We start from the raw sequence: 26,790 nt of genomic DNA, 5'->3' as shown, positions 1-26,790 counted from the left end.
CACACGGTCCGGCTCGATGGGTTGATGATGCAAATGAGGCACCGTGGCTCGTGGCGTTCGGTTTCATTGACTGCGTGGCTCCGATGTCCACCGATTGATGCGGTGACTGATGGAGGGAGGTCGAGGCTTCACGTGCCTATCACCCACTCCCCCTCCCCCCAACAGTTTGTCCCATTAACGGGCAGAAGGGTGAGGCGTGGTGTTACGCAACCTTACGCAGCGCATAATGTTGCGTATTGGTGGGTTCATTCATAAAATCGTGGCGCGTCCGATGGTCCGCAGTGTGTGGGCGATGCGTAAAGGGTTTGCCAGCCAACCGAAGTGAGACCTTAATGTGACGCCTACCAGCGAACGCGCAACGGATAAATACACACGGGCGCCATGAAGGGCTTGTTTTAGGGCCGATTGATGGACCCACCTGACGCTTGACGTTGCAACCCAACGGAAATTTAATCAATGAACGTGAACGTGTGTGTGTGTGTGTGCGTTTACCTGTTTGCTACGCCATTCGAACCAACACCGAACTCCCGACACCGTGTCCTTGGCTTCCGAGCTACGCCTACGCAGCAAATTTTCCAAACTGTCACGCGGGCAAACTCGGCTCACTCGGAGGCTTTTACTAAAACCCAATGGCAATTTATTAATGGCCCGGTCGCTTAGGTTCGACTTAGACGGAACAAGAACAAGCGCATTGCCGTACTGGCAGAAATCTTAGTGCATTGCACACTCATTTGCACGGAGCGGCAGTGCTGGGGACTGGTTCGGCCGGGCAACCGTGTATGGTGTGCGCGCGCCCCGAAACCGCGATTGAGCAATGGAATAATAAATCTTCGCCTAAGCGTTCGCACACACTAATGAAGGAAGTTGACGGTAGACCTGTTAAGGGTCCAGGTACTGGTAAAGGCGATTGGTGAGAGGCCTTCATTTGTCAACCATTCTTAACGAGTGCAGGCTATGGGCAGGGGCCAGTGCTTTGCAGCATTCAATTGCAAATGAGCGTGTGGGAATAATTAATCGTGGAAGTAATCCGATCGATCCTATTGATGGGTGCAAGATATGAAGACATTTGGCTTGACATTTTTATCTGCATTATTAAATTGAATGAAACTACTCGCACGATAATCGCTTCGATAGTTAATTTCTTTGCGATAAAAACGTTTGTTGTTTGACGTTGAACTGAAAGGATTTTCAATTCGTGCTTAAGTTTCTTTAGGTATGATGTGTTGGTTGATTTGTTGGTGACTAATGTGGCGTTTGAAACGCTTGACTACAATTTATGGACATTGCTAATACGAATGGAAAACATGTATCACAAATTACATAAATTTTGTTAGTTCTCCGAATGAGGCAACAGCTAAAATAAAAAAAAAACACTTTGCTGTAGCATATACTTACAGTAAATGTATGTACAAATACTATACATGTAAACATGTATCACAAATTACATAAATTTTGTTAGTTCTCCGAATGAGGCAACAGCTAAAATAAAAAAAAAAACACTTTGCTGTAGCATATACTTACAGTAAATGTATGTACAAATACTATACGGAAATAGATAAACTGAAGTCCTTGGGCTATTTAATATGAATTTTGTATACACATTTCATCTCAATATAAAAGCTATATGTTATTTCAACATGAATGTCCTTACTGAATTCTGAATTGAATTTAAACTTCACAATTAAATTTAGCTGCAAACAATCCATCTCGCTAAACTCGCGCGCAATTATGTGTCCGCTTAAGCGCAAAATAAAATTTGCAAACAAAAGCGAAACAATAAACTTTACATTCCTGTTTTGTTGAAAAAAACAACCACATTTGGACGCATGAATGCCGTGATGACGAAACATGTTATGGCCGTCATAACGCGTTTTCGCGGCCGTTTTCCAAAGAGGTTTCTGCCATTCTGGCCGGGCAAGCGAAACACATCAGTGCTCTCCAGTGTGTTTCAAGTAATTTGGGAAAGAAGTTCAACCGCTGCCGAAAATGGTCCGGATGATCCGAGCGGATCGCTGTTTTTGGACGGAACCACTTTCGGAACCACGTTGACAAAGTTTGCGCGGGCGGATGATGCTTTTTTCGCGTCCGGTGAATCCGGTCGCTGGCGTCGGGCAGACGCGTGCCTTTAGCCATCGGTGCTGATCTGGGGGCCATGGCAGCCATTTGCTTTTTGCTGCCGGGCAGGCAACCGAGTAGGCAACAGAAGAAATGGCAACAGTTTTGTGGGAAAATAAAAGGCAACCATTTTCACTCGCGATTGCTCAATGCGAACGCTCCGCGGGCCAATGTGTTGCAGGTCGCTCCGTTCGATTGAACTACAGCTTCCAAGGGTGTATGGGCGCGTGGCGCAACAATGGCGGCGTCCCTTCAAACAATCGAGGTCCCCTGCCTACGCATAGAGGTTCGTGTTTGTTGTTGTCTGTGTTTGATGCTGATCGTGGTAGGAAACAACAGTTTGCATCTTGGCAGGGTCGGAAGCTTTTAGCTTGTTTTCGACCGTTGGTGCTACCACGGCACGGGTGACGTTAAATGACAAAGCCCACGCATTTCCGGTCGAACCCGAATCAATCGGATGCTAGCGATCAACGGTTGGTTTGATTTGTGGACGACAGAAGTTTACGTAACGTAGAAGAGCAGCGCGGATAGCGTGCCTGAGAAAAGAGCAAAATATGTCGTCTAACTATAATTTAGATGCTGTTTTTTAAGTCAAAATGTACGCTGATGGTTGATTCTATGCCAGGCTAGGCCTATTCATAGTTTTTATTTTGACATGCATTGGTTTTGGTGGAGGAAAAATTAATTTAATTTATTAAATTAATTTTATTTGTTGCAAAGCATATTTGTTAGAGAAACGCCACGATGTTAAATTAATTTAATATTATTTATGAGTTTCTACACTCAATATTGCTGTTTAAAATTATCGTATTTTTTATTGAAACATGACAGCTGTTGAAGAACATCTTGCACGTGTTGAATAATGCTATTCACATTGGAAACTGTTTAATTTAACGATAAATCGCCATAATACAGTTCAATGTTCTATTTAATCTTTGTTCTTGGTTTAGTTTTGTAATTAACCTCTTCATTTTCTTCGCATAAAACAAAAATAAAGCAATGGACAGCATTCTACAACATCAAAACTACTTAAAAAGCTCAACAATTCATACATCAACTTTTTGCGCTTTAAAACGTATTTTAAATGGGTCACGATTCCACCTTTTAACGTTGAATTGAACTTGAATGAAAGGCATAAGGCAGGGCAAAAAACAAACCACACGCTCGTGTAGTGATGCAGTTTTAATGAGATTTGCAATATGACTAAAGTTAATCCCTTGCGTACGTATCGGATTGCACCGATCGAGCAGTGCCATCGCAACCGATACAGCCGCGCGTTTGCATTCATGCATCCCCGGGGTGAGTCTAGGGGCCCGAGACCAACGACAGACAAAAAGGAGAAATAAAACATGTGTACTTACACGACCGCCAACAGTCGTAGCTATCTGACCGATCGAATGATCGGAAATTAATATCCCCCTTCCTTTCCTCATTTCAGATAACCTTACGCTCGGCGCTGAGTCGCGCGTATTCTGCCAGCGTATATGGTGGTTTTGTATTGAAATTAATTGAATCAAAATTAAAATGTTTCCCCTATAGGTGCCTCTCTTTACCTGAACCAGCGCACTACACCGTATGCACCGTATAAATGTAAGATTTGTAGCGTATTTAAATAAATTGTTGCCGGAGAGTATGGTAACCGATGTGACTATACGGTTTGTTTTGAAAAAGTGATATTTGTTTGTTATTGCTTACGAAACAAGAGCTCGTGCAGGACATGCATCGAGAGCAAAGGTGTAATTTAATTGCTTCCTCTTTCTGCTCAGTTTATTGAAACATTTGTGTAAGCAAGCGTAGGATAAATGTATTCTAATTTATTGAACCGCTTCAAAAACTACATTCTGCTGTGAGGCGTTCTATTTGTTGGATAAATGAAAATATATGGCTGTGTGATAAATGAAAACATGCAGCTGTGAATGGTTTTTATATGTGTAGTTTTGCACTGAGTAATTTATCTATTTTTATGCCTAAATAGATATAAGATTTAATATAAAGATGATATCGATTGAAATAGCGCATCTGAGCCAAAATCAATAGTGGGGAAATTTATAACCAAGATAGCTAAAAATCTTCGTTATCTTGAAACTGCGCGCAAATGGTGGGACTTTCGCAACATCGCTCTCGAAAGCCTGTACGAATGATGTCACGCGCTGCAACCGAAAGCGAAGAGTTGTAAAACAATCTTCTGATTTTAACCACATCCTCATTCAAATGAGTCCCTCTTCAAAGCAATCCTGCTTGCTAGGTATGAAATCATGCCACCGTCGGCCAGTCGACCCAGTGGAAATGTAGAAAAAAGCAGCACTTGGAGCCTAAAGACCAGTCATCTTCATTAGTCAAGTGTGAGCACTTCGGGCTCACAAGTTTGTACGCACATTGCGAGTGTACGCACGCTCTGGTGCCATAAACCTCTTACCGCTGTCTTTGACGGTGTTCGCCTGCGCAGCCTCAACGACGTGGATAATTAATCTATAAAAGAAACAATCCCTCTCGCTTTGTTTAGTTTTTCAATCAGCCGCCCATAAACATAATGTATCATTAGCATAATCTAGAGGACTTTATCGGTTTTATAATGCGACTAATACGTAGTTTCCTGCTTTACGACCTGCAGTGCCATGCGCCATACCCCGTCGGTCGTCGGATGCTGTGCACGATGAACCACGCACCGATATGTGTATGCGATTGTTTTATGCTTTCAAACAGCAGAACAGAATGTTTGGCTTTATACAGAGGAGATTGTTTTCGTTAATAAAACTGTTTTGATTTTTTTTCATACGAATTAAAGTAAGACACATCGAAGAACTAAAAATGCGGAAAAGATTTGTGTTTTAGTTTCCTTTTATGCTAAAACTTCCCTGGAAACGCTATTTAATGTGTGATTGTCCTTAGCATCGATCGATGCTTATCATCACGTGAGGATCACTTTTACGATCCATCATAAAAATGTCGATCGCATAAAGTTTTGACACTTTAGGAGTGTTTCCTTCCCGCATCAAAGCCCGCTCTCTCACTCTCTACATCTCTGTAACTTGACGGTTGATGAAAAACGTAAGGCTAAAATGTTTGTGCAATAAAAGTGGAGCTGATAATTTCGGTTTTTACCCGTCCCCGTTCGGGGCAGCAAGTTAAGCAAGATGTGTGGTACAGCAACAGGAAAAAAGGGGTGGTGGGTACGACCGTTTCGGCAGATCGCCACAATGCTCCATATTTGGAGAGATGAATAATATGATCCACTTAAGCGGAATGGTCGGATTTGTGACTTATATGCGAGTTTGTAAAAATCCTTGTAATGATGAAACATTGGACACATTTATAGAGACTAAAAACCTACGCACCCGAGGGCAGCTAGATTTTGGGACAAATTTGGTTTCAATGCGTCGCTGTTGCAGGAATGCCGGAGGGGTTGGTATGGGGATTGTTTTGTCTTGCTTGCCATAGCCGGAAGAAACGTGTCTGAATATGTAACGCGAATAACATGGAATAACAACGACTAAAGATGACAGCGAAAATAAAGCAGCGAACGGACCGGTACGGCATTAATGAGGCAACAAACGTTAAGGGGACGGGAACGCAAGACCTTAGCGCTCAAAGGCTCATCTTTTCTGACGCTCGGTTTCGTTTGGCTCGCCGCGGGAATCGCTGGATCGCTGTCACTTTCTTCTCGCGCGAGCAGATTTCACTCGCGTTGCATCTGTTCTGTTGTGTTACATTTTCCCCGCGTAGCGTTAATAATTTTTCCCAAAATTTGGGCTCATCTTGTGTGGCTAAGCTGAAAGCAGACAGATTACCCAGAACTAAGCTTGCCAAGTACTGGGAATGTGCGATTATTGTTAGATTTTGCTGCGCTGCATACAATTTACAGCATCTAACACACGTTAGCTTGCGCGCTTTATGGGAAGCGGGGAGGCAAATAGCGCTCGCGTTGGAAGAAAACTAGCCACCACCGCTGGTGTGCGAATGGAACTGAAAGCAGCTCGTAGGCCTGCGTCGTCAGTGTGTGCGGTGGAGGAGAAAATTTATTCCCATTTTAATTTATGGTCGTTGACATTTGCCTTCAAATTTGTTCGATGTCGGCTTCGAAAATCGGAATAGATAATCCGCTTGATACTGTGGCGCTTCTTCTTACTCTTCTTCGTCTCATGGCTCAAGCATAATCTCTGCCAGTTTGATCTCACTGCCCGAACACATCCGTTGCGCTGGGAAGCTGGTTTAGTTTCTCAGTCTCATGACGGTAAGACTAAGACTGGTACAAACGGTATAACAGTTGAAGTTGTCGAGTAAGAATGAAAATCCGTACAGGTGTAGCAAATGCAATAAATTGAAAAGAAATGTTTATGTTTAGAGCTAAAAAATCTCCAACAAATTCCTTTCCAGCTAGGTCAGCTGGCGTCAAACTGTGGGAAAACTGTCAGACAAAACCGTCCCAAAATATTGCCGCGCCCCGATCGTGTGCAATATGTGCATAAATCAATGCGGCTAAGATTTCATCCATTTGTTTCAGTTTGATTGTTTCTACCACGAAAGATTAAGCCCAACGCAGCCCAGCGAAGCCAGCGACGACGACGACAATCATGATGATGATGATGATGATGTGCTAAACTTGAGCGAAGGAATTATTCATTTCGATTCCCATCGGATCGTGGCTCTGGTTCCAAAATGAAACGTTGAATTTTTAATAAGACATGATCATTATCATTCACTCGTCCGGGCCAATAAAGTCAGCCTATTGGTTTATTATTTCATTCATAAAATGGGCATCAGTTTCAAGCGAGGCTTATAGCGGCTCGTCATGAATTGTAGCGACTTTTGGCCCGTTGGAACATAGTATTGTTTTATTGGGCTTTTATGCCGAGAATGAATCATTCTGTTGCCGTTTGTTGTAAGAGGCGAAAGAAACAAACGTAACAGACTTAAAGAGAAAAATTCAAACATTCAATCAAAGCTTTCCACGAAAGCGCACCAACCACAACAAACAATTCCGTAAACACACCGCCAAAGCTCCACCTTTGTCCTATGTCACGCGAGACGGATCAAATTGTGTACACTTTTGCTTGACGAAACCGGAATCGCCCAAACAGAAATCTTGCACGGGCGAGCGAAAGCACCTTAAGACACTCGCCCATCCAGAACACCGCCAGGACAGAATGGTTTTATGTTTCACCGTGTGTCGTTCCGTGCTTTACTTCCACCGGTGCAGAAAGCGTCCGCAACGCGTCAGCCGCACCACGCACGGCGAACAAGAGAGCACGTACATAAAACCTCGATCTTTGCCTCGCACCGACAAACCAAAACAGATCCACGCGGATGCACACAAGGCATTGCTGGACGCCGTGGTGACGGACACGCTCCGGACGCTACCGTTTGGGCGCGAAATTAGAACCAAGCGCGGTAGCCATGGCACGAACGCTGTGGCCGTGACGCCAACGCAGCGCTTCCTTCACAGTCTTTGGCATCGGGCGAGCCCCGCGGGGCCCAAGTGAACTGGCAGAACGCGCACGGACGGCACGGGTCGGAATTGCTATTTTGCAACACAAAACCCACCCGGGCCAGACCCACCGTAAAGCTCATTATGGGACGACGACTTTTCGTGTTATCATTTCGCGCCATTCGCCGTCATCGTCGTCGTTGCCGGCGTCGTCTTGAGCGAGGAGAGGACGCATTGGCGGGTATGTTTTTAGGTACGCTTTTCGATGCAATCAAGAAAACTTTCCGATGCTCCTGGGCCGTGCTCCCGGTACAGCTTGCTAACGAGCTGTAACATAACGCGCCATTATGGCAGTGCAAACGAGGGACAGTGGCAGGACGGTTGCGGTTGCGCCGTCTGGAAACGGCCGGAAGTAGCGCGCCCAGTTTTTTCGATAGTTTGGCGCTTGGCGCGGAAGACACTTGGCTGAACGTCAACAACGTCGGGCGGTACCAGGACCCATGTTTGCATCGGTTTTCCCGCGTCATTTGCGCGACTTGGCGACGACAACGTACGTCGTAGCATAAGATTTATCCATTCATAAATCTCCCCTTTCCACTGGCGCTGGCCACAGCGAGACGATCGTCTCATCGCTTTCGCGTGTATGGGTTTGAGTAAAATATAGCGCTGCAGATGCGCTCCAAACGCTCGTAATTGGAGCTGGGATTGTTTTGGCATCCGGTTACGCGGGATGCACACCGCTCGCGCTATGGTAGCATGCGGGTCAAGAATATTAGAACACTTTGGCGCGAATATCGCGCGTCGTGGTGGCTCAAACACGACGCTTTTTATCGTTCCGGCGGGAACGGTTGCGCCATTTTGCGCAGGTTTACTATGCAGTCAGTGCACACGACGGTGCGCGCTACTCCACTGTATACGTGGCAAACTGTCGCTGCGTTTTTCGGGCGGGAACCTGCTGGTAACTATGTCAACAAGGGTGATGGTCCAACGGTTCAGCTTACCTGGTCCCGCCAATTGCGGACCAGTGGGCCCTGGGCGGATTGCACCCGTCTGTGCCGGGTTGGTATCGGGTGTTTGACGATGGCGTTTAATTAGCATATCAAATGAAAATTCATCATCCACTGGGCAAGGTGTACAGTTTTTATGGCTCGCTGGCGGATGGACAGCGAGTGTCAGCTAATTACGATCGGGTGTACCGGATCTTGTGTTTATTTTGCTTCGAGTAGAGTCTTAGAAGACATTCGTCGCTTAAATGTGGGCAACATTTTCAAATGAGTTTTTCGATAAATTGTATGCAATAGTTGTTAGAAAACATTTGAAATTGTTTTTTTCAATTTGAGCTATCAGGAATGCTTACAAATTGAGTAACAATTGAATTGTTGCATTATCTTGTAAAGCTTTAAAGCTATTAGCACTCTTTTATAATGGACCACCAAAGGAGCTAGACACACTTGCTACCGACTTAAATTCACTAAAATAAAGAAGACGTAGCGTCTTCAGATAAATATATAACCACATTCAACATTCTGCGCCAACATCATATGATGATAACTTGACTAGATTCAATTACATTTTAATGTCGTATTTCTTTTCATAGATTTATAAACAGCATACCTATCATGCAAAAAGTTCTTCTTCAGATGAATTGAGGTTCTTGGTATAGTTCTTTGAACTTGTCAAATTTGTTAAGTAAACAACTTACTTACGAGAAAGTACATTCAATGGAGGCGCATTATGCTTGACCCAAGATTAACTCCTAATCAAATCAGTTCTAAGACATCATTACGGACGATTGAAATTTCATCAAAGTTTCGCAAAAGTGTGACCCAACCACACGTGGCATTCGCCATCGTCTCAAAAACCCCACCCTCCCAGCCCCTCCTCGCTCAATTGCTCTACCGCACGCTGTGTCGCGTAACGAGACAACTAAGTCGTGCTATTATCGGGTGGTTCGATTCCAACAAAATGGCGCCCGCAAAGTGTAATGGATTCGCACTAACCTGTTCCGTTACTTCCAAACCATAAAGCGACCAGATCGTCACTCGGCGACGGATGATAATTACCATACAAATATGGGCTCGGGTAATCAAAGAGCAGTCTTTTGGAGGGTGAATCGCCTGGAAGAAAAGAGAGATAGAGAGGAAAACGGGAGATTGGAGTGATGAAACTGATGGTTTGCGATACTGTTTCAGCTGGAGGCGAATGAGCGCAACGGAACAGAGGGTACGGGAAGTGGCCTGGGCTGGTCCGTGCTGCGTCGGATTTTTTACAGTACAAGTTTTGGTCAGTTGGGGACTGCTTGCGGTCGTGGAAGGTAAGGAGAAGCACATTAGCAGGAAACCGCTGAGCTCAAGCGAAGTAATCACGAGAGAATAAAAATGGCGCCTTTCAAGGGTTCTTTCATTTTGTTTCCATCCCAGCAAGCGTTCGTTATTTGCAAGCGGCATCTGATCGGATGATCTGAGCCAGCGGGTTCGTTCAACTCTTTTCGAGATTTTAATGTTGTACGCAAGGTTAGTAACCTAACCGCAGGAATATAATTCCCAGCCAATCAGAACCTGTGAAAGTTCTCCGGCTCCCTCTTTTGCACGTCATTAAGAATTGTGTGTCCGGGTATTAAGAACCATTGGCCTCCAGGTTTCGTGAGGCCGAATCCCAAATTCGGCGCTTCTGAAATCAACTTCGGAATCGATCCTACCGATCAAACGGGAGGCAAACGGTTGTCCCTACGTTAAGGCTGGAGGTAAATTTCAAGCTAAAATACCTGTTTTTCCTAATACAGCAGCCCCCGTCCGAATGGCGTGGGTTTTTCATGATGTTTTCGAGATTTTGGTTTGTGGTATTGTAACGAAACCATTTCTGTTGCTTTATTTTTGACAGGCGGAATCATTTCTTCTTGTCCCTAATACTATCGGTTGAAGCGAGTGAGACTAAATGCTGGGATCACTCGTGGACTGGTATACGTGTTTTGGTTGTTGTTTGGTTCCGTCTGTATTTTGTTTGCTCGGCTGCTGCTGTTATGTGTAGCTCCATTTGGTTGGTTTTCCATTTAGGGAAGCTTGGTCGCTAATAATACTCAACACTAATTCTATTTAGTGCTATTTTCAGCTTGTTTGCTGCCTGTGGGATCGCTCGTAGCTTAGCTGGGATGATGGATTTATTCTGTTCTGCCCGACCGGATGGCGTCCGATACTCACTTAAGGGGACACTGATTCTCAAGCACATAGGGGGTTTTTTTGATAGTCTGTTTTATTTCATCGAGAGCAGTAAAAAAACACTCACACATAAATCCTCTGGAAGATCCTGAGCAACATTAAATGTGCATTATACTTGAATCAAACGGATAGAAAAACTTCTCTTAATACTGAATAATGTCTAATGATGGAATAAGTAATGAGATTTAGATTAAAAATAGTGAATCATAGTTCGATTTGTAAAACTTCATACTATATCATGTGATGTACACTCTCTAAGCGATCATTTGTATGATTATACACCTTGCTATGACAATCAAAGATGTCAGTGATAATACAACAAATCATATTGAAATAACGTGAATTTTTCTAAAAGCGTCCGTCTGATTGCTACGACGGAACTAAAATTTAAGTAAAAGTAACACATATTACGGTAATCAATCCTTATTAAGCAACTAATTTTCAACTCTTTTAAGTAGCCAAAAGCGTTGCCCTCGCCATTTAAAAACAAAATATGAGACAACACAGGCATCCCAAAAGCATCCTAAAAGCAAATTGAAACATTTAAGCGACACCAGCAACATTCTTTGGCGCCTTTAGACCAATCTTTCCTACCCCGTGGATGCATGCTCGGTGCAGCGTATGCCAACGAAGCCATTCTACACACTCAAAAAGGCGGCAAGGTCAGCTCTCGGCGCACCGATAATTCGTAATAAATAAATTAAAACACACTTAAGCAATCGGCACCGGCTCGGTCCTTCCCGCGGCCCCGCAGTGATTATCCTAATTAATACACTTGTTCGCTGTATTAATTTATTAGTGCCGTCATGCTGATTGCCGTCAGCTTAATGGTGCGCTCGTGTTCCCCGGTAGGGAGAGGGGGCAGCAGTTTTTGGGCTCTCTCGCTGGCAGGCTGAAGCCGTTGTATAGTCTTCAGCCCTTCGATCCACCACGGCCTGTCTGCTCAACGCGTGGTCAATGCATCCAGCGATATGATGGAAATCCCATTCCCCTTATCAGCACATTTTCGACGACGACCGCGACGAGGTGGCACCTCGCCCTCAGCCTCGAATCGCAACCACGAACGGCCGTCATCATCATCATCCCAACCCGAAGGTTGACACCTTGCAGCGACAAATCGACACGACGCAGGGGATAACAGCGACTGACCACACACTTGTCGCCAGCGCAAGGCGACGGTAAGCCCACCAGCCGTCCGATTGGCGTGAAGGGTTCCAGCCCGGGTACGTAACCATTTTCCGAGCGCTGATCGAAGTGTGTTTCAAATTTTCATTTACTTATGTCCGAGCAGCCAGCTTTGTGCAAGAGCTGCGCGTTCACGCCGCATTATCGCGGTTAGCGTCGCGACCAGGTCGTGTGGTCGTGGTTGGTGTGCGAAGAACGCGACGGTCTGGTTGCAGTGCGCGCGAAAGCCAAATCGTCGCCGCGACCGCATTAAGTGGTGTGGTTGTAATGATGGCGAAGCCCATCGCCAACTGTCGCGAAGTTGGTGAAAACGCCAGACGACAGGCAATCAAAATCGGAGCAGAATCCACCGACCCGCCGCACGCTCCCCGACGCTCCACACGGTTCGTCACTGATCATTGGGCGAAGAAGATGGCCGAAGGCAGCACGCAGATACAACAACAAAAAAAGAAAGGAAAATATTTGCAGACGCTTAACCAACCGCCTGTGTGCTTCATCGCCACCGTCGTTGCTCTGTCGTGGCTGCAGTCGTCGTCGTTACGCAGCCACAGGATCGATCAGGATCGGTCGGGGCACGGGCTGCGATGCAAAGCAAGTTCGAGCAATTCGAAATCCATCGCTACGTTCCGCCACGGGTGTGGATAAAAAAAGAAACCGTGAGCCATGCGGGGCCTGGTAAGCCGCATGACAGGCCGGCACATGCCAGCGGCACGCCACGTTATTTGTATTTAAAATTTATTAACATTTATTTGTCACTTTTCTTGTCGTCGCGCGAGTCAATGCTGTTGTCGTGCGTTGTCGCCAATAATTTAAAATCACGGGAATGGAGACACCACGTTTCCAGCACGGTTTGCTCTAGAAGCTTTGGATTTTTTTTTCGCTGCAGGTTAGCCTTTAGGTGGACGTCGAAAATGCAATCGCCCTTGTGCTTGCGTTATGCAGAACAGGAAAAGGGCTGACACGCAACGCTATTTAAGCTGGTTCTGCTTCCGTTGCGTTTGGCTCCTGTTTCTTCTGTGGCAGAGATTCTCTCAACTTTATTCCTATCTTAAGCTGGTGTCGTTTGTTTCTTTGCAATCAAAATATCACACCTATGTTAGTTGGTAGAAGGCGAATGTAAGTATTATTGAAAAGCATTCTTGGGCGTACTATCACAATGATTTGAATTTAATAACGTAATTACATTTTCAATGTTTTAGCTTCTTTATTTCGTAACTTACATTTGATAATTATTGAATTTGTTCATGACTGACTGATCGAATTGATACGATCGTATGTAATACGAAATTTAGAATATCGTCGAACAAGTAGCAGGAAGTAGGAAAAATTCAAATCACTCTTAAATAAATAGCGTTAACCCAATTGAAATGATTGATTTTCCGACGGCATCATAGACTACCTACATCGGACATCGGATACATTCTGCATTCAATCAGATCCAATCAGAAAACGTCAGATAAAACAAAACGATACGCAATCGTAGTAACTGAATTTGCAAAGTCCATTAAATTTCATTTACATGGCCTTTCGGTCGATTGAAAAACGATATTAATAACAACAATGACGCTACCGCAGTTTACCCTAAAGAGTTGGTGAATCACGGTCGTGTTACAGAATGATTAATTGCTGGTCGTTAAACATTTTATTCGAACGATCGTTCATTATACGTCCGTTTGTAATGGCCTGCTTTCGTTTTTATATGATTTTGCACGGAAGCCATTTCGCGGTAGGAATGTGTCCTCTGGTTGCATCAATCGACTCCACTTCCTGAACACTTTAAAACAAACCTGCATCCGACGGTACCAGCCCGATTATTACCACGGTGAGCGAAGCTTGAAAAATTGCGTTTACTTCAAACACTGTGGCGATGCGAAACATCACCCGCTCGCCTTTGTTTGTTGGTGAGGATTTGATCGTTCTGTTTTCGCCCGGCATTGCATCAATTTATACGCTCATAGTGTTTTAAAACTGCTGCTGTTTTACGAGACCAATTCGCAAACGGCGGAAGACAGTTTAACGTGCGTGAAAATAAATTACTACAGCATCGTTTTCGGCTGACGTGTGTCGTGGTGCTTGGGCCAGGGCGCTCGCGAAATGCCATTTTCGTGCCAATCGTGTTCATGATTGGGGACAGGAAGTAGGACGGAGCAGGAAACACGTATTTATCGTTTTTGTTGCACTTTGCTACTCAAGACACACACACACTTTGAAAGGGGCGCGTGTAAATGAGCGAAATAAAAGATGGAGACAAAAATGCAATCCGCCCAGTGTCCTATCTTCTTTTTTACGCTGCTTTGAGTGTTTAATTTGTCACTCTTGATTTCACTGCGGTTTGCTTTTTTTGTACTTGTTTTGCGTACCTTTTTTTTTGCTACGCTGCCTCGTAAGGAAGTATATTTTTAGTGCGATGATTTTTGGATCGTTTGCATAATTTATGGTTGCGTAGCAGATCGTTCACCAGAGCGAAAGAGGTGACACGGTAACGCAAGTGCCATCGGATGCGAATAATGCACTTTGGGTTGCAACAGAATCGAGAACGGAGCATCAGATGATGATGAAAGGGTGTTATTGGCCCTAAGATAGGTTTTAAGAGTAGCTTGAGGATTGAGTATTTCGAGGAAATTAAACACTTTAAAATAGAGCTCTGTTGTAAATAGTTACTAGCTGAAATGTGTAATTATATTTCGATTTTATTACCAATTTTAAAATACTAACATCAGAAACATTCAATTTTGTGCTTCAAATGGAATGAAATTTAATCTCCCTCAATGTCACTCTTGCCCACAAATGTGAATAATAACAATACCATATTTTTGAATGGAAAGCATATTGATCGACTGGTTGGTATGAAATTCTTCGATCATTTTTGATCAAGTTTTCATTGCCGCTTGTTATAGAATGCAATCTTAAAGTCAAAATATCATATAAGCTTCATTTGCAAAACAACTCCCAAATAACATAATTTAAGCCAGTATTCAGCCGTTCTATGCTTTATTTAATAGTAATTTAGCCATTCTGAACTATTTGACGAATAAAATGTCTAGACATACAGATATTTTCAGTTAGCTTATGCAATATAAAGGACCATCTGCAGCCGCTCATTCACCACGAGCGTTCCGGTTATCGGACAGTGATCCTACACACACGCATAAATGTGACGCTCGCAAGGTTGGTTGGCTGGCTGGCTGGCTGGCAGCCTCTCCGCTGCCCATGGGTAATAAATCAAAACCCATCTATGAGCAATTCTCTCTCACTCTGATATCGAGCGTGGCCCTAACGGGTGTACCGAGCACTGCCAAGCAACCTCGCACATCATGCCCACGACGACGCTTGTGCACTTCGATCTCGGAGTGTCCCGTGCCAAAAGCGCTGTGGCTGTCTGCAGATTGCTAATAAATAATAAAAATCGAACACCAACCACCGGTCGAGCAATCTTTTGGGCTATGGTTACGGTGGCTGCACGACGATGCCACCCGGCACGGCAAGTTGCCCGGAAAGGAGCAAAGTGCAGCCTGCGCACCTTCGGCGTGAAAAGAAGCGAGCGAGTGAGTGAGGAGAAGGAAAAAAAACCAACAACGCTCTACCCAACCGCAGTTAGGCGAAGAGAGTGTGTATTTTAAGCAAACATTAACAGCAACAACAACTGTACACACACACACACACTGACACACAGACGGTGCAGCAACGGAGAAATAAAACATTCCACGCGACATGCAATCAGCGCCAAGGATGCCAACGCATTCAACAGGTGACGAGTGTCTGGCGTCCCCTGGCGGCAGGTCCCGCATGCTTGCTCCCGCTTGCTCAACGGACGGCCGGTCCGCAGCAGGGTCAGGCAATGCAGTCCTGGTAGCAAGAAGAAGCCAGTGCACCGTGCGGACGGGACAAAAATCTCAACCCAGACAAACCTCTGGAAGTGCACGGCGGAGTCCACCGGAGTCCAAAAACATTGAAACTACATTAAATTATATAGACAAACTCGTGGGCAGCGATAATGCATTTCTTCAGTGTGCAAAACACTCCGTCACAACGTCACACTCTAGGTATCTCAGGGAAGACGGTTGCGGTTGCCTAGATAATATGTGTGTGTTGCAAGTGATGCTGCGGAGGATGCAAAAAAAAAACAAACAAAAACAAGAATTTAATCGCCTCTCGATCCCAAGTAGTAATGGCAAACTTTCAAATGGAATGGATCGATCAACATTCCGGCCCGGTCCAAATGTACGCCACGGTACGATCTACGCGACGATACGCGGCGCACGCAAGCACGCGCATGACGCGCTGATAGACAAATCACTTAGTAACACTTTGTGGCCATCGCACACGAATCACGCCGCTCAATTAAGGTGGCTCACCGGCAGAATTTGGCCGCAAATACAACTTGACAGCACACCGAGCGTTTGTCGCGCGAACGCTAATGTTTCCGATCAATTGCACTCGAAAGGCACTACATCGCCCCGGTCAGCTGCTGCTGCTGCACGGTCCGATAGAGTTATGTTGCAACACCTCGGACCCAGGACAGCGTGGCCCAGTCAGCCCTCGTCCCCTCGTCAATCCTGTCGTGCGCGCTGTCGTGTAGTTCATCACGGGCCGTGGCGATCAACGACCCAGTTGCGTTAGGTACGGCTGATCCGGAGTGTAACAAATCGGCGAAAAATTGCTCTCACACGTCCGATAAAGAAAGACGAGAGAAGGAAGAACGAAAAAAAAACACACACACACACACCAACAAGATCAACTCGAACGTCCGCTGGTGGTAGCATGGAGGTTTGGGGGCTCCTCCCCGGACAGGCAAGAACTGTAGCCACACAGCTGAAAACTTTGGCCGCAGCAACACGCAGTGACCAAGACGACAGCTTTAATTAAACGATAACGCTAATGGACTTAATGATAAAAGTGTCTAGTTTTATTAATAAATTTAGCACAAATTGACGTGACTGAAGCGATGGCGAGTTCGCGTCTTGGTGGGACTGCAGCTTCCACCGCGTACCGGCCTTCCCTGCACTCGCCCCAGTTGAGTGGTGCGGGGCAAGCAAAGTCTCGGCAAACACTCCAAGACTGCTGGTAAGTTGGTATGTTGCGTGCGTAAAACAACAATTTGCGAGGTACATTCGTGAACCCGAAGCGGTCAGAGTAGTGACGCCGATCTTTGCCGGGACGGAAACACACGTGTCTGGGCTGGTTTTGTGGGCACCGCCAATGTGCCTGAGGTGCCCGAGAATGGGCCCGGGCACGCGATGCTGTGATTCGAGCGACACTTACCTTGCAGTTGGTTCGCTGCCGCTGCTGCTGCCGCCGCCGCTGCCGCTGCCGCAGAAAAGTCGGCCGCTTTCTGAAGATTCACTTTTGGACGGTTTTTTGCGTGAAGTGCCGCCGTCGAGGTGGAGGGAGCGGACGAGGGCGCAAAGAAGGGTACGGTGGACAACGGCGGGATGTGTTGGGACGCCGTCGAAGGGATGGTTGTGGATGAGGTGGAGGTGGAGGAGGAGGAGGAGGAGGGGTTGGAGGATGAGGAGGAGGTGGTGGTGGTGGTGGAGGTACCGGATGCCGTTGTTATGCTCGCCACCGTCGAGCTGCTCGTGGAGCCGGACGGAGTGGAAGAGTTCTCCAGCAGCAGCTGCTGGACCTGCAGGATGTCGACGTACTCGTCGAGACTGGATGCCGCCGGGTGTGTGGACCGTCCGGAACTGGAAGCTGTTGGTAGCAGAGAGACAAGCGGGTGGGTTTTAGGGGAGGATGAAGAATGTGAGAACTGGCGTTTGAGCGGTAAGGAGGTAACGCTTAGCATTGGGAAACGTACAGTTCAATCCGAAGCTGGTGTACCCGGCGTACGATGACGACCCGTTGCAGAGACCGGGCAATCCGCCAAAGCTGGCCGGCGTTGCTGGGGACAACGCTGACCGGTGGCTATGGTGATGGTGTTGATGGGACAACGTTTGCTGATGATCTGCTAGTTGTTGCTGTTGCTGCAACAGTTGCTGCTGCTGGTGCTGTTGGTGCTGCTGCTGGTGATGTCCCTGGAATGCACCCAGCCCACTGGGATCGGTCTCCCCGAGTGTGCCGTTCTCGGCTGGATGAACTCTGACCGATGGTTCGGCCGCAGTACCGTTGGTGAGCTGTCCTGACTGTCCCGACGGCGACTGCACCGCCTGCTGATGGTGACCGTTATGGTGTTGCCCGTGGTGATGCAGCAGATTGTTGTAGTTGGTCGTTGCACTGGCACTACCATAGATGGGTTCACTTTCGCGACGCATAGCTAACATTTTCTCTGCCGTCGATGCACTGACACGCACGGCACGGGGCGACGGGACGGATCGAACGGGCAACGGAAAAACAAAACGAAACAAAACAAGGACAAAACAAGGCAACGAAAAATGATAAACACTCCATTAGCGCGATGAACAATTAAACGCTCACACTAGACGGCACTACACAGACGCGCACCATGTCGAACTCGGAAACACATACGCGCAGCAGCACGCTTTGAGCAGATAATTCTAATCAATATACACCGTAATTGGAACTACGTAGGCATGACAAAGCTTTTTTTCTGCTTAGTTAGATACAATTGTATGCACTTTTTTTCTATTTTATAATTACTCTCAATATATTCAACACCACACTTGTTGCACTTGAATAAATCATATTTTCTTTTGCACAAACTACAACTGTTTAATCGCTCCTAGTCACCAACACACACTTCACGCATTTAGTACTCAATCACTTTGAGGAACATTGAATTCAATAACCTAAAGACTGGTGTATGAACGGCAACGGTTGGCGCAGTTGCAATGAGGTGAACAGCAGTGAACACAATTTAACGCCTGGGATTCGAAGCACTTGTCAAATATTTGTTAAAGGCTGCCTGCGATCTGGCAATTTAGCGGGAGAAGAATAAGTCTGTAACGAAAAGAGAAACAAAACGTTTATCAGAACCTTTAGTATTTAAGATAATTGCAGATACAATTGAAAGATCAATGATTTACATTGTGAGTTTTACAATGCCGTCGGTACCAACACAAAATGAAATTGAAGATGGTTGCAGCAAATAATAAGATCACTCATAATATCTTTACAAGAACTAAAAACTGTTTTACATTATTTTGCACGTTTCACTTTGATTTTTTGTTCGTTAGTTCTAATTATCGGTTTCTTTTCGTTATAAAACACTAAACTGCATTCTACAACGGATAAACATTTCAACACTCGAATCGAATCGTTCGTCACGGTGAAGCTCGCCTTAATGAAGTATTTCGCCAACTGTCGGTGCAGGTCGGTTCGAATGTTCAAAAAAATGGGGACTGTTTCGTAAAAAAAAAAAAATCGCACGGAAAAGCAACCCCGTCTGCCGTGTTTTCCTTCCTATCCCACTGTACACTCTGCCCGCGTATTGCTTGCCGGCGTGGACGGTGAGCGCTGCAACCAGCAACCAGGCTCAGGTGTGTTCCCGAATCGGATCGTTTCGCAAACTGAACCGGGGCGCGAGATCTCGACCGCACGACTCGCCACGACAGTGTAGCCGACACTTCCCGGACCGCGTTTGGCCGCGCGAAAGCAGCTGCGCACCGTTTGCGCATCAGGTAGGTGGCGATCGGCATTGCAGGAAATGGATAAGGTGGACGGTGGAAAGATGAACAGGCAGGAAGGAAAACACCCTCACAACCGCACAGCTCACACACAGCCGCGGCGGCACAGGCGGGAAACTCGGTGTGTGCGATGTGAGGGCCACCTCAGACGATGACGAATTTTCCTGATTGCGGTTGGGATGTGTGTGTGTGTGCGTTTGTGTGCGGGAGGGGTAGTTTAGTAGACGGCTTCGTATCCGTATGCGGGTGCGATGGCAACGATGAGCTGGTGATGATGATGATGATGATGATGATCGTACAAACAAATACAGCGACACGTCGTTACGACACAACCGACACAAGCTGCCAAACTTAAAATGTCAAACGCGAAGGATCGAGTGGAGTGGGTGGTGAAGACTGGGACAAGGGAAGATAAAGAAAACAAGAGCAGTATGGTTCCCGGTTTACGACGCTCCAAAGACGGGCAGGGGATGGGGTCGCTGTGTGTGTTCACGATGCTACAACCCAGCAAAGCATGTACTCAACACACACGCACGGCCGCTACTGATCTTCGAACCACACACACGCACACAAACATCCGGCTCAAAAACAACCACAGACACTTGTTTGTTCAGCACTGTTGATGGTGACGTCTGTTGCAACGGCACTCCAAGCACATCGGGCCAGATGATTTGCTCTGTGCGGTACGTTGTGTTTGTGTGGACGATCTAATTTCGTCACCAAATGGCATCATTTTTTTTTTGCAAACGCGGTACTGCGATGGTGTTCAAGTTCACCCACCCATACGGAAGCAAACGCTGTCTGCTTGATCTTCACTGGCTGGTTCGGTTAACCGAGGGCAAACGTGTCACTGGCACAATATAACATCACAAATTTACGCGCTTCCGTCCAAGGGTACTGTTTTTTTCATTTGATATGTTTTTTGCCTAATATTTGATTAAAACCAAACACGTACGTAAATAATTAAATACACTCAATTTGCCTACGTTTCAACAATGCTGCACTAACCTTCACCATATGAATCTATTTGTTTTACCGCCACACGACCACACGCACTCACACACACAAACGCCCAAGCCCATTGTGACCCGTGTGTCCTGTCGGCGGGAAGGCAATCGAACGATTAATGAATGAGGTTCGAACTATTCGCCATTGATGCGGCCGGAATGCGGCACGCGCTATCGTGCAGATCGTGTGTATTATCGATGCGCAACGATTTGGCCGACCCATAACGGTACCGAAAGAGCCGCCACTGATAAGTCGGGCCCGAGCGAGCAAGCCCGATGCACGAAAGAGAGCAGCGTAGGGTCGCGGCCGATAAGGAGCGGCCAAACGCGGGACCAGATGGGGCCCCGCATGAGCCTGAGCAGGTAGGTAGTATGTGTGCGAGTGTGGGAAGTGGAAAACGTGGAAATGCTCTGTGCTGAGCGTAAGATTGCGAAGGCAATCTGAGAGCAACGAACCGCTGGCGGCTAGCGAGCGTTAGAGCAAAGCGGGAGAAAGTGAGCAACAGGTGCGCGTCCCGGCAGCACCGAACCAGCCAAGACGCTATACACCGAGACGCGTGTGTGAGCGAGACAAAAAGAGGATTTTTTTTTTTGTATGTGTTGTGGAATTTTTCGGCAGGAGTCTCCACGTAAAGTGGCAAAACGGGTCGCTACGAGAGAGAAAAAAAGGTACTTGCAAGCATTACACTCAGAATGTTTCCAACGAGAGTGAGGCAGTGTGTGTTTTCTGTTGCAAATAGTAGATCCGTGGAATCGAACCGTTCGAGGACTTTCGATGGGGTGGCAAATGGGTAAGGAGCACACGTGGGCGAGGTACGGCAAAAACCCTAAGCAACTCAACAACCAAGGGCCAATTTTGAGGCAGTAGTGCGCAGCCGGTCGAGTTAGCGTACTCTAGAGTAGGCTCGAAATTTCTAGTCACCACTGTGTGTAGGAAGGTTTGGGAGGGTTGGGTTTAGCTTTTTAACCGTAGCCCCTTTTCTTCGCAAGCTACCGGCCAGAGCCCACTGGTGCGAGGCTGCTGGAGGCGCCTGGTCCCCTGTACGGTGCGAGCAAAACGGAGGTTCGAAGAAGCGATGAACAGTTTATGAATGAAGCCCGTGTGTAGGCAGCCCGGTGGTTGAACTTGTTTGCCGTTTTGCCATCAAAATTCTAGATTGGTCGTTTTCGTATAAAGGGAAGGAAAGTACAAGCTGTCTAACCTGCAACAAAAACTATGTAGCGGTAAAGATATGGCATCTTGTAAGTGGATTAATTATGTTAGATGACTAACCGATGATTTGTAGTGTTTTTTTATGTTACTGTTTTTTGTTTGGTTACTTGTTCAGAATTGGTAAGCATTAATCAATGACTTAATTTTAAAATTTGTTTGATTTGAATTTTGTTTTGGGTATTTTTTCACAACTTAAACTTTGACTCGTCATTTTAATTTAGATTGCTACACCTAACCACTACCAAACTAATGTCACACTGCAACAAAACAAACATTTTTATTTTCACCTTTCACTGTATAACCCAATCACCACGTGTTGGTCACTTTCACGCGCCAAAAAACTACCAATCCTTCTCCAGCAATCATCCACGGCACGGCACAAACACAACGACTATCTCGTACACACTATTGCTTCTCGTGGCAAACTCGTGGAAAAACTATTCCATTCCACTAACCGGCCGATCGGTAGCTTGTAGCTAGGCGTAGTAAACCGGTGTGCGGTGGTAAAGCTTGGGAAGCCCTTACGGTGGCAGCCTCGCTGGCAGTGCGGAAGGCCTGCAGGACCTGTAGCGCGCGAGAGAGCGTCCCTTCCGAGCGTGGAGCGAATGGGCGCAAAAACTTGTGAATGAAGCAGCGCGTGCCGATGGAAAACGTGCCGCTCTTTACGCGCTGCAACCGGCACCGGATGCCGCGAGTGCGTGAAGAAAGTGTGAAGCGAGAAGTAGGCCGGCATGGAAGCGAGAGAAAGAGACAGAGAGATAGATAGATAGAGAGAGAGAGAGACTAACTACTGGGAAGGGAAGACATCTCAAGCGGTATGCTGATACTGAGTAGGTAGTGTAACGCATACGAGGCGTAAGTGTATGCGCGTGTGTGTGTGTGTGTGTGAAGATAGAAGGAAGATGCCAGGACCCGGAACCGGGGCTCGGAATTGCGCCCTGCCATGAAATGTATACACTACTAAAATCACGTACCGAGAGAGTCAGAGCATACCACTACGCACGGCAGTTAGAACGAGAGCGAACGAGCGCACAAAGTTGCCTTCGAGTGGGTGGGCCGCGTGCAATGGGCTGTGTGGGTGGTGGATACAAAAAAAAAAGGTAGTCCATGGTGGGAAGGTGAAGAAGCTGGCGAGAGCAGTGCGAACAATACGCAACGCGGTGTGCGAGGGAGCGAAAGGTGCAATTGAAAGGTGCCTGCCGGAGATGAAGAGAGAGAGAGAGAGAGAGAGAGAGAGAGAGAGAGAGAGAGAGAAAGGCCAATAAGAGAGAGAGCGAAAACAAACGCCCCTGCCAGAAGAAAATCCGCTGTTCATAAAATGAAGTAAAGAACGGGCGACAAAAGATCGTCGGGCCAGCGTTTTAGGTTTGCGCTCTGGTTGCGCGCTGGTGGGTGGGCACTAGGTGGGAGACCGTACAGCACGCAAGTGGGACGATATTAGGTGGGTCGTAGTCGTCGTCGTCGTCGTCGCCGTCGTCGTCGCCTTCGTCGCAAACACAGGGCACACGTACGTTCCGGCAATAGCGGCCCACGCACACTGTCAGCGTGTTTCGTAGTACCCCGGTCGTATTTCCAAAAAGCCTACACGCTCCATGTACACACACACGCACACACACATGGACACGCATGCACTACGGCAGCCTTTACTAAGCGGTACAGGGCTACTAGATGGTAAGAGACGATGCAAGGGCTGCGAAGGCAAAACACCTTGCAGTTTAGTTTGGCTGTGTGTGAAGGGAAGTAGGGAAGGATAAGGAAACACAAAACAAACAGGATCAAACAAAGGGTAACATACACTAGAAAGGGGGAGCAGAGATGTTCCAGAAGCATAAACACGTAAACAGTTTATTGTATTTCATTCTAGAGAATTTTTAAACGCAACCGTAAACCATCTTTCTTTTTTCAAAATGCACACTCACCTAGCCTGCTAGTATTGTGCTCGAAGAAATGCTGAAAGTGTTGCCAGTGCAACCCACCCATTTTCACGCATCCTTGTCACCTTTTCCCCCCGCGCCCTGTACACACGCTGCTGCAATTTCGATAGGATCGCGTTGGATGCGATTATTTGGGGTGTTATGATAGTGGTTCCAATTCTTGTTTTTTTTTTCTGGGTACCTTTTTGGGCTCAAACGATTGCTTGCCCCATTTCCCCGTTCCATCTCGAACGGTGGCACACACACACACACATACACTGTGTGGGCGCCAAATTTTCGGTACACGAAGATGCGTGGGCCACCGTAGGCACGCGTGCTGCCCGCACCGTGTGGGTGTCGTGTTTTTGTTTGTGCGTGTGTGTTTGTTTTCGCAGCCACGCAGGTTGATCTCCTGCCCGGGCTCGGTGTCACATTAGTGCAGTTTGCAGTGCAGATTACACAAAACGCCTGATGGCGCCTGCCCGAACGAGGTGGGGAAGGCAGCATGAACGGTTTGGTGAAAGAATTATGGTATTAATCGGGTAATTAAGTTCGAGCGATCGAACCGATTGAGCAAGCAACAGAAGAAGCTGGGGGAGTGTGTTTGCAGAAGCTGTGCTGATGCGCTTTAGCATAATAATCGCAAAGAACGGAATCGATGCGGTACGAGGGATGGAATGAGATAGAACGTTATTGTTTAATACACCCTCACAAGCAAGCCCTCACACCGTATAGCCCATCTGCTTGAGGTATCTGATTTCGCGTGCGCTGTGCTGATATTAAGGGTGAATGTTTAAAAAGAAGCTTACACCAAAGAGGCATTAGAAGGGAGAATTTGCTGTTTTTTTTTCGCTTCCTTTTTTTGTACTTTCCGGAAAGTACTACTCCTACTCGTCCAATCAAAGCTAATGGACTGCTGATTCCGGTGCTCACTGCACACTGCTGGGTGGAGAGGCGTAGTTTTTTAAACCGTAGGTGTGAGCCTTTTTACGCTTACCCTAACGGAAGGTGGCGTGGTGTGTAGGATGTGCAGCAACGGTGACCATGTGCCGGTGCAAACATACACACACGGAAGGTGTCCAACGTCGTGAGGGACATGTTTGCCACAACTCCTATTCTTGGATCACGTACGGCAAAAGAGTTGTATGAAATGTTTTTTTAGGCATTGATCGCAACCTATAGTGAATATATTTTTGGTACAAACCTACGGTACCTAGGTTAGAATTTGTGTTACGCGAAGCGTGAGTGAAAAGGGAATGTCATCGTTAGTTGTAGAATTTTAATAAGATTAACTCTTCATCTTGACTTACCACAATTGATGGTTGCGATTCTTCCAAGGAGTATATTTAAATCTGTTTATCTTCACTTTTGCTGTTATTGATTTATCCTCACAGCATGATATGTTTTAGCTTAAATTTACTCTATCCTCTAAGCTTTATATTTTAGAGAATATTTAATCACAAAGAACCAACTACGGAAATAACACATTTTCACTCATTTGTATAATTGACAGATTACTAACCCACTTGCGGCGCTAACGAAATTAAAAACGCAAACAAACATACAGACACTTCAATTCTTCACTTGCATGCATGCATTTCTCTAAGACAAACTAAACACGGATTGGTGACACACACACCCTTACACCCAGCACATACTTGGTTGCTAAACAAACACGCAGCCAGCTTTCTGATCGCTCCGCCATCAAAACTGCATGTGCTTAGAACGCTGCTAGCTGGCGAATAATCGCATCTCACAAGGCAAGAAACGCGTCAGCGAGCGAGCACACAACGACCGGATGTGCGGCTATGATTAACTGCTACCCTTACGAGAACGGGGAGGGTAATACGCGACGGTCTGACAAAACCTACGGACACGAATACGGTGAAACCAAACGAACTAACTCATGGCTTACTTGTGCTTTTCGGTGGGTTTAATCGTGTGAGAAGAGTTGCACTGGAAAATGGTACTTTTTTGAAGAAATCACATTTTTATCGCACTAGGGCTGCTGCAAGGGCTGCATCCTTTGCAGGTGACAAACTGAGCATTTCACTAGCTGCTGCGATTGATCGATCAATATTATGTGATATCAGCATGAACTAAAGGATTAGAGGGCACACGCTTCAAAACAGACACAAGCACTGCACTGATCTCCAAACTGCACATTTTCCATCGCTTTACCGAGACCTCATTTCAGTCCGCGTGTGTACCCAGACTGCGCCCAGGAATTGATTCACTCGCTACAACTTCTAACACACTTTCTTTCCACCCGTTCTTATCACTCGCGCTTCGCTCACTGTGGTGTGGTGCGGCAGTGTACGATTAATTGCCGGTCCGATGTCGTGAAACCGCGGTGAAACAGCTGACCGACGCGCGCTAGATGTATGCGTGTGCTTGCGCGTGATTACGCCAATTACAACCATCGCCAGTGGTGAAGCTGCTGGATGTCACGCTGTCCGCTGGATGCGATCCGTGCCGCTCGGTTTGGCCGCGTCTACTGGCGCAGTGCCGCACCGTACTGACGCGCCTAGCGAAAGTGTGAAGACAGCGTACCGTGCGCGGGAAACCGGAGCAAGACACACCAAATCCTCCGCACTACGCCACGCCGGACGCACCAAATTTGATCAACCCGTCCACGCGGGCGGATGGATGGATGGATGGATGGATGGAAACGCTCTCACCCGGCTGGTGGCCCACACGGAGCGGTCCCCTTGCGGTATCTTTTTTTTTCGGTCATGTTAGCGACCTACACTGTCCACGCCCAGGGTCCGGGTCCCGGCCTACGGTGGGATGCAAAGCGTTTGACACCGCCACACGCTATCGAGTGTGTGAGCGGTTCATTCTTCTTCTTCGTTTTTGTCAACTGTGGGGCGATTATCCAAGGGGGGGGCAAGTTGTCCGGGAAACCTTCAAAACACCCGAGGACGCTAATGCCGGTTGAGGGGCGCGCAAAATTTGTCACAAACTCGTGGCGACTTGGGAATGGAGGGTGTCGCATCGAGCTTGGGTGGGTGTAAATGGGTCTGATATCCGAGAATAGTAACGGTGAGCCATCAGGAGGTCATCAGTGGACTGTAGGACGCGTGGTAAGCTACACAACCTGCTCGGTAGATGTCTCTGTGTGCGGTCGA

General features: G+C 46.8%; 1 protein-coding gene across 5 annotated transcripts in view; it reads right to left on the bottom strand.

Annotated features, from left to right (window-relative positions):
- The window catches only part of LOC120893455 (dendritic arbor reduction protein 1), a 76,009-nt gene extending 49,917 nt beyond the window's left edge, over window positions 1–26,092 (bottom strand). Inside the window, exons 1-4 of one of the 5 annotated variants that reach the window (XM_040295360.1) lie at window positions 24,970–26,092; window positions 17,741–18,840; window positions 17,203–17,634; window positions 9,541–9,657 (exon numbers count right to left, since the gene is read on the bottom strand). In XM_040295360.1, the coding sequence (XP_040151294.1) occupies window positions 9,541–9,657; window positions 17,203–17,634; window positions 17,741–18,203 (1,012 nt within the window). In that variant the 5' untranslated portion in view covers window positions 18,204–18,840; window positions 24,970–26,092. Of the gene's footprint in view, window positions 1–9,540; window positions 9,658–17,202; window positions 17,635–17,740; window positions 18,841–18,926; window positions 19,454–22,033; window positions 22,269–24,969 lie in introns of those variants that run through there. The other 4 variants (XM_040295362.1, XM_040295359.1, XM_040295361.1 and 1 more) reach the window with 4 other exon arrangements.
- Between the last annotated feature and the right edge of the window lie 698 nt (window positions 26,093–26,790).

This window comes from Anopheles arabiensis, chromosome 2, assembly GCF_016920715.1.
Source record: "Anopheles arabiensis isolate DONGOLA chromosome 2, AaraD3, whole genome shotgun sequence".
In the NCBI taxonomy this organism is placed as follows: Eukaryota; Metazoa; Arthropoda; class Insecta; order Diptera; family Culicidae; genus Anopheles; species Anopheles arabiensis.
This window is presented reverse-complemented; position numbering and strand designations above follow the sequence as displayed.